Source organism: Dinoponera quadriceps, unplaced genomic scaffold (genome assembly GCF_001313825.1).
Source record: "Dinoponera quadriceps isolate SergipeBrazil2010 unplaced genomic scaffold, ASM131382v1 scaffold367, whole genome shotgun sequence".
Classification (NCBI taxonomy): Eukaryota; Metazoa; Arthropoda; class Insecta; order Hymenoptera; family Formicidae; genus Dinoponera; species Dinoponera quadriceps.
In genome coordinates, this window is record NW_014554712.1 from 1,773,932 (window position 1) to 1,782,840 (window position 8,909).

General features: G+C 43.9%; 1 protein-coding gene across 4 annotated transcripts in view; it reads right to left on the reverse strand.

Annotated features, from left to right (window-relative positions):
• LOC106741043 (ADAMTS-like protein 3) overlaps window positions 1-8,909 on the reverse strand; it is a 236,339-nt gene that overhangs the window by 49,494 nt on the left and 177,936 nt on the right. For all 4 annotated transcript variants that reach the window (XM_014612608.1, XM_014612609.1, XM_014612607.1 and 1 more), the window contains exon 5: window positions 215-526. In XM_014612608.1, the coding sequence (XP_014468094.1) occupies window positions 215-526 (312 nt within the window). The remainder of the gene's footprint in view (window positions 1-214; window positions 527-8,909) is intronic.

The following is an 8,909-nucleotide window of genomic DNA, read 5'->3' on the forward strand; positions in this document are numbered from 1 at the left end:
GAAAAATAATCTGAGAGGTAAATAAATTAATCACTGTGGGAGAGAATGTAACTTATTTGTTTCGGCGAGAAACGCGGATTAACGATCGACGCGCGCCCAGTACCGATCGATCAGTGTTCGCGAATCGTTTTACTTCTCAAACAAAATGACCTCGGTTCTTCTTTCATATCGATTTTCATCGATGTGTGTTTTGCGATAAAGAGAAATCACTCACCATACACTCGCCGGCGATGCAGACGTCTGTGCCGTCCGCGTAACATCTCGTGCCGTCCTCCACTTTGTCCGCCAGTTGCACCACTATCGTCTCGTCGCCGTCGAATTGCATGGCGTCGGCGGCATCGCGCGGCATCGCCTTCTCACCCGATGCTTCCTGCCGTCTCTCGGGAGTTTGCACGCCGCGGCAGATCAAAGAACACGGCCTAGCCGGGTCGTAATGGGGATACCACTTGAGCAGTTGTCCGCTGTATGGCGCATTGTTGAAGGCGGCGCATTGTGAAGAGCGAAAGTCGCTCGATTTCTCGCAAGACTGGAATTACAGAAAAGGGGGGAATCCCTGTCGTTAGGCACAGGCTCATTAAACGCTTCTAGGACGTCGTTATGTCACTATTGGCTGTTCCGAGAGAGAGAGAGAGAGAGAGAAGACCGTTATTTCGCGGCAACGAGCGCTCTATGAGCTACGATATATCGAGGCTTGGCTTTGTGATGCAACATCTCTCTCTCTCTCTCTCTTTTTCTCTCACTCTCTCTCTCTCTCTCTCTCTCTCTCTCTAAGTAATTGTAGCATAAAATGAAATTTTAAGAATTCGTTTAAACTCTCTTAAAGAAGTCTCTTAAAGTAAGCATTTAAAGTACTTTTTTTTTCAGTAAATAATAAATGTATGTAGGAGTCCCTTGATATCACCATTTAAAATTCTATGATACAACTACCTTAAAACGTATACATTTACCGAAGCGGAAAACGGCGTACGTTCGCATTCGCTGTTCGTTCGTCGATCGTTCGCTCAGTACACATCCAGCTTTCGATTCTGCCGAGTCAAGTCAGGAAACGTTTTGATACCCTCGCGGCTGATTCCTCCTCTCGGCGAGAGTTCGATGGACGAACGATCGCGCGTGGAGCTCTTCATTCTCGCGAGTATCGCGTAATTTGACACAACTGGGCCGAAAATAATCCCCGCAAAAACCTCATCGGGAAACGATGTAATTACGTTGAGCCGCTTTTCAACTTCCCTCCGTCACTTTCCGCCCCCTTCCTTCCGAACGAAGGCTTCTTTTATATTGTAATCTCCGTCCCCGTTCCGCGACGATGATTTCACCGATAGAAAAAGCATTTTGTTACACGGGGTCGCATCGAAGTCGTCGGTGCGGAGAACAAAGTTTCCAATTCCAACGGTAGCTAATTAAGGCGAAATCATATTCCATTTGTACTTTTCGAACAACTCGGCTCGAGATAGCGAGATCCCGAAGTGAAGGATCAATGGCCGAGAGCCGAGCGAGTTACCATTGCAAAGGCGCCCGCTAATTATCGTTATAATTAACGATTCTACGGTCCGGGCCGCGATATCTTCGGGGCATTTTCCATCGAACGTTTTCGCTCGCGCGAGTTTACCTCGCCTCCCGCAAAGTTAACGTACAAATGTAAGTTTCCTCAAAGTAAAACGTCTATTATTATCTCTTCCACCGTTACCCGCGTCTTATTCGTCGTCCCTTCTCCTTCTCTCTCTTTCTCTCTCTCTTTTTTTTTTTTAATAGTTCATCGGGGGAAGGCGAAATTTCGAAATGCGATTCCACATAAATTCCACAATTGCGATACGAATGCACAATAAACGTAAAATATCATTTTACACATTGATAATCATTTTATTATTATGTTGCACGAAATTATTACACGCATAATAATAGTAACGATGTTCATCATCAACATCATCGTTATCGTTATTATCGTTGTGCCTTCATATAACATGACACTCTATTGATAGTCGGGTTATGTTACGCAATGTTACTGCGCGATGAGAAAATGGCTGTTACCGCGCTGGAACAAACCGCGCCGATTTGCGACAGACCGTCCGTCACCTCACGTTGCGGAGCGGATTAAAAAAACCTTTTTTGAAACGCGCACACGAAATGTCACCTCTCATGTATGCGAGATACTATTAGGGGTGCCCATAAGTAATGTCGTGTTTTTTTGCAGATTGAATAAACATCGCCACCTCGTTGGTGGACGTGACTTATTATTGCATAACCTATATACCAATTAAATTTATTGACATTTAGTGCGCTTATTATGAGATTTTGAAAGAACTAAATGTTAAATTAAATAAAATTTTTTATAAGTATAAAAAAGCGGCATTACTTATGGGTTCCCTTAACCCGGGAATAATCACCTTATTGTTTTTTTTTCTATGTAAACGATCACCTGGGGTTATTTAGACCCTAATTAAAAACCGTTATTATTAACCAAATACAGCATATTATCAATTGCTCTATGATTTATTATTATTCACGGATATTGCAAATATAGATTTACTAGCTATTTTTTGAAAAAAAAATGAAACCAAAAAAAATATTAAGAATCGGAATAAGCACATCAAGTGTCTCATTGTGACGGTATTTCCAATAAATGAAGATGTCAATTTAAAAAACGCTGTTTTATTGCCTTCCTTCGATGGAATGAGATATTTAAAGGTTCGTAAAGAATAATTATTGAAAAAGACTTGGAAATAACGTTAAGTAACATTTCGGGGGTTAATACTACATCGAATCTCGGAAATGTTCGTTACGCTGCCTGCGATTTCGGGGATCTAGGAAAATTTCAGGAGCGGAATTCACCTGTGACGGACAATACGACATCCTCGAGGACCAACAAGCGACAACTCACCGCGACGTTTCTCTCTCGTCGTTCTCGCTCTCGTCTATTCCCGTCGAATTTGCGTTACACGGGGGGTCCACGCGAATCACGTTAGGGTGGATAATCACGATTAGCTTCTCTCTTCTCGACGGGGGGGCTTTAATTGCGGCCAGTCACAAGCAGGGGCGAACTTTCGGCATAAACAGCGGCACATCGAATCGCGTTTCGCCGCCGCCGTCACCGCCGAGCTTCGCGGCGTCGCATCGCGCGCGGCGTCATACGGCGCGTCAACTCTGTCCGCAATAATTATCAAATTCGATGGAAAATATACAGGTGCGAAGTGGCGCGCGGCGAGCGAACGTCAGTCAGCGAGCGAGCGAGCGGGCGAGCAAGAGAGCAGAGGTGAAATTTACACGTTTCAATGTGACTGAAACTGTACCAGTTTCGCGCGCGACCGTGCGACGCGCGCGCGGACTGCGAGGCGAAGCGAGGATAATGTAGCTGAACATTCGCCGCTGCGTATTGTTAGGAAACGCTGTTTGTTGTAATGAATTCGCTGGCAGAGCGCGCGGTAATTAATTAGCACGGATCGGCCGGCCGCAGAGAGTTCAGTCTCAATTGGGTCGACGCATATTCTGGCAATATTCTGTTTACGTACGGCATATCGCATAATTGTTGTTGTAAGATATCTGCTTAGCGCCGAGTCGAGTTGTTCCCGAGCGAATTATAAAAGAACGAGCGAGAGAGAGAGAGAGAGAGAGAGAGAGGAAGGGAAGGAAGGATAGGGGCGTGTTACGTACAGTTGGCACTTTTAATTACGTTCTCCACGCGTCGCGCTCATTAGCACGCGTTTTTGCGCTTTAATGCTCGATTTAACTTGACTCAAATTCCGATCCACGTCCATTGATCGATGTGTTACCACGTTTGGCGTAAATAATGTTTTTCCCTCCCTTTCCTGTTCTTTTTTTTTCCTTTCGGATTTGTCTCCCCTCTAAATTTCTACGCAGAGAAAAGGGTTTCTTTCGATTTCATTTGTTTCACTTTACATATTTATTGTAACCAAATAATATCTGGTTAAAAGATATTACTTCAAATATAGGCGTTTTTTCCGTTAAATAATAGAGTTCTCTTGAATGAGACAATACAATTTTTACTCCAATAATATTTCATATATGTTGTTTCTATGAACAAATTTTAGTCAAATAAATAGAAATACTAAATCTAAAGAAACCTTTTTCTCTGTGTATTTGTTCCACGGATCGAAAGAATTCATTCCGTAAGAGTGAAAAGTCAATTCCAACTCGAGTGACTCAGCAGTCACTCCATTTTTCGAGTGGAACTTCACGACACGGAGAGAAAATATTCACTCCACGTCGCAGAGTGGGAGAATTCACTCCGTAAGGTCGAAAAATCCCTCCAATTCGAGTGTGTTACTTGGCTGTCGCTCCCTTTTTCGAATGAAGGTTTTATACTCCAAGGAATTTCGAGTATTGACACTCGCGCGAAGGGAGGGAAATTCTTACGAGCCGCGAATAATGACTCGCCACGCGATGGCGTAGTCGGTGGTTTCGGATTATGACTATCGCCACCGCTGTTCCCTTCAGTCTTGATTACTACTAGTTAGACGAACGTAACGATTTCGCCGCAAGTTGCCGAGTTAGTTCACCGCCGTGTCATCAAGAGAAAGAGAGAGAGAGAGAGAGAGAGAGATGGTCTATAAAACGTTTTCACGGCTTGTCAAATCGTTTATGAGGATTTTCAATCAGGGTGACATTTGTCGCAAATGATATTAATCAATAAGTATATGTATTTCGCTCGTTTATTATTAATCGATTCTCTTCGTAACAAACTTTAACATTTACATTTAATCTGCGAAAAAAATTTATATTTTAGATCATACTATTTATACAATCTACACACACACACATAGCCGTGTTACGTCAGCTTACATATTACATTAAATTAGGTTGATTTAATTAATTTTTTTTAATCTCCATTTCAGGGGAATCGCGCAATTAAATTCCGCGTCGATAATTTCGCCAGAGGGAACACGAGCGATATTTTTGCCAAAGTCGCCGTTTTTCTGGCTCATTCGTACGTACAATATTGTGCAATACTATTCCGGTCGCAGCCATTCTGAATTCTTAATCTTCCGTCGAATTATTCATCCGCGAAAACTTTGCTGCAATGGGATAGGTAAACGAAAAGGCGACGAGGAGGAGAGAGAGACAGGTATGACACTAATATTACATATTCATTTGCACGAAGGATATAAATCACGGGAATAGTGTTTTCCGATTAAGGACATAATTGAGCGTTTGCACGGAAAATTGTCTCGGGGAAGATGTTCGATCTTTCCGAACGAGCGGATGGAGCTGCGTATGCGAGATTCAGAAATTATATTTTTACTTACACTGCTATCGTTTATCTGAGCGTTGAGTGTAAGCCAACTCAGAGATAACTCAAATAACATCAATACGTTGACAGCTTCAGACAATTACGTTTGCAGTTTGAGGACGGACAATTTTTATTTCTCCTGCACACTTGCTGCTCATAAAGAGAACATGTTTAATTTCGTAATTCTCGCATCTGTGCAGCACGTGCGTGCGCATGAAAATTCAAAGTTGGGAGAGGAATAATTGGTGAAAAATAAAAAGTTCGATAAAAGATATAAAAATATAATATTCGCACAATTCTCCTCTTTGTCTGCTTTTCCGTTTTTACGCTCGGAAAACACTTTGCTCGCTTTATATTATACGTTTTCGTACAACGTTCTCACTTTTACGAAATACTTCAATATTTGGAAAATATAGTCATGTCTCTTCTCTTTCGAGGTAACATCATTATTCCTCTTTCGAGCGAGATTCTCCATCTGGAGAGCCGCTGATTACCGCGGTAATATGCGAAATTATGACACCGATTGGAAATATATCTTCAGGCGATCACGGCGGCCTCAAAATAACATGCACAGTGAAACTGATGCGGTGAGTTGCGCCCCTGCGAGGATCAACGACGAAGTGTAGGGCTATGCAGGAAGAAACTATGCGAAACGCGGAAACCTGTCGGGAACCCGCGGAAGCCGCAGTGCAGAGTTCGGGGGGCGCTCCTTAACAAGGAATCTCAACTACTCATTACGCAAAAGCGTTTCTACATCCAACACTCTTGCGCCGCCGCCACCGCCGATTGGAACACCCATGGGGCTTTCGCCAGACGTTTCGACCGATTACGACAAGCGCGCGCACTCCGGGAACAATGGATAATACCTTTCGCGCGACAACCGCGCTGGCAACTTACTTCGTCCTTATAAACTGACGATGTGGAAAAGGCATCGACGTCTTGATCTCGAGTCGAAGAAAATAATCCCTCCCCGCTCGGACGCATTGTCGCGTATTATCTCGAATAGGCGCTCTGATATGAATATTATATTATTGTATAATCGCATATTAATGCGATAATCATGTGTAAATAATTAATCGTATTAATCATGTATATCATTTTAATAGTATTCATACTGCTACTACTCGTTTATCGAGGCCGCGAATTCACTACTTCGAAATAGAGTTTGATGTCAATAATAACATTTATTAAAGTATTTATATTCAAGTGTTAAATGATAATGATATTAAGACTGATATAGTACTAACTATTCGGAATATGTGCGAAAGCGTAAAGATACAGTGTAGTTTGAAAAGTTTCTCTATACTCGCTCGCGTACTTCGCGATACTTTCTTTAATAAAAATAGAACATTCCACAGTGTCGCGAGCATGTTCTCGGCTCGCAACCGAGCCACGTACCGTGGCATAGAACCCAGGAATACGCGAAGCGTTGCGTGCGGCTGTACAAATTTCATTATCCGATTTCTGCCGTTTACAAAATACCAATTTATCGACACGCCGGTAAACCGAGTATAAATCGAACGCCGGAGTTGCGCGCCCGTTTGCCACGCGAAGTCGATGTTTGACAATCCCAGGCGGAGGCACGGGGGAGACCGGGAGGGACGTGCACTATAGGGATTTATGAATATTTACTAAATTATAGTTAGCTGAATTTTTCTGGTCCTACATGAAACGTACAAAAATGTGCGTGAAACCACAAACAAGTGTACGTGTTATTCGAATGTGCTTCGTCCGTGGTGTAGATCGCGTGGTGCGATCGTTCGCGATATATTTTCGTCGGTATTATAGTCCGCGAGGGACAGACAGACAGAGAGAGAGGGAGGGGGAGAGCCGAGTGAAGGAATATTGAAACAACCCATAAATATTTAATCGGGCCGTTGATTATTTTAACTGGCATTTACTTCGCTTAGATATATACCTACCGTCAATCGGAGGCTTAACAAGCGCGAGAGCGCGTGCGCGTGTTTATTACTTTACTCGCGCTTTTTCAATATTTAGCGCGGGGCAAATTATTAGTAGCGGTAACGCAATTAGCGCGTAACGCCGAAAATTGCCTGTGAATACATTTTTAACGACCACGACGTGAATTTTACTGTTTAAAGTGAATCTAGCGCTCGTGGTGTAAACCGCCCCGCCAGAGCGTTCCTGTAACGCGTTCCGTTTTTCGTCTAATTTCGTGTAGCGGGAAGTTAATGAAATGTATCGCGAAACATACATGGCGAATTATTTCATCGACGCGATGATATTTCTGCCGCGCGAGTTCGACTATAAACAAAAGCTCTCTCTCTCCCCCGAAGGAACGAGACCGCGTGTGCGCGCGAATTTTAAAAAGGAAACACGCATCACAATTCTTTCCTCATTAGTGAGCGAATGAATCCGATCGCGTATAAATTTTTCCGGGACCTCATTTCACCCTAGTTGAAATTCATCCGTTTAATTGCAGCTACACACGTATTGCATTTTTCATCGCGTCGCCGTTTAATTATTTCGCAGCGGCGTGCACGCATATGGAAATACACGGGGGGGGNGGGGGGGGTATCAATTAATTTATCGATGCCAATTTATTCGGCGATAATAATAAATATTGATTGCATCAAGGACGAGCGCGCGCGCGGGATCATTAGTGATTTCGTATGGCGGAGGTCACGCGCGACCCGCCGCGGCCACGACGACGCGGAATCGATGCGTGACATGAGAGGGGTGGCTAGCTCGCTTGATCATTCAATTTCGACGGATATCGACTTTAACGAATCAGGACAACCGGCGAGAAAATTCGGATTTTTTTATTTGTACGTCACATTGTAAAATACTTTACGATTCAATTGAGCACGGCTTCCTCCCGGTCGACACCGAGCGTCATTTACATAACGTCTATGTTATAATTTCGCGCTCAACGATATAAATTTAATATAACACGTGATGTTATATTGCATTTACATTGTTGAGTGCGATATCATAACGTGTAATATAACTAATACTCGGTGTCGACCGGGCTGTTATGTATTGATACAAATAATGGTTAAGTTTAAAAAAAAATCAGACTAATGACGTTTCTGGGAACAAAATGCAAGTACGGTCGATGGAACACAACGGTGTGTAATTGTGTTTAGAAAATTAAATAATTTCAGTGAGGAATAACTAAGATATTTTTAATTAAATGACGACTCTAATGACGACCGGCGTTCGATTCGCGCGAAAACGGCACGATTTTCGAACCTCCGCGCTCTCGCCGCTCGAAATCACGCGGAAATCACGACCGTGCGCGCGTTATCTATTTTCGCCCGGGATAATTCATCCGAGGATAATCGTTAAGGCCGAGCCGCGCAAATTCGCCCGTAAACTGGACGCCGAATAGAACGCGCGCGCGTTTCGCGCGTTATGTTTGATACGCCGCCGGCAAAGCCGCAGCCGCTGCCGGCTGTGTTGCGCCCCGTTCATTTTCGGGCTCTTTGAAAGAAGCATCCACACAACGCGCGCCGGTGGGTCATGCTCCACTGAAATAGCAATGTGAATAGGCTCCCGCCCTCATCCGGGGGCCGGTTTTCGCTGCGGAAATAAAGCGAGGAGGCACGAGATGTGCGCGACCGCTCGCGCGACTATCATGTTGTAACGTTCCGCTCGGCGACGACGAGATACACTTGAGAACGCGAAGGGAACACGCCGGGGG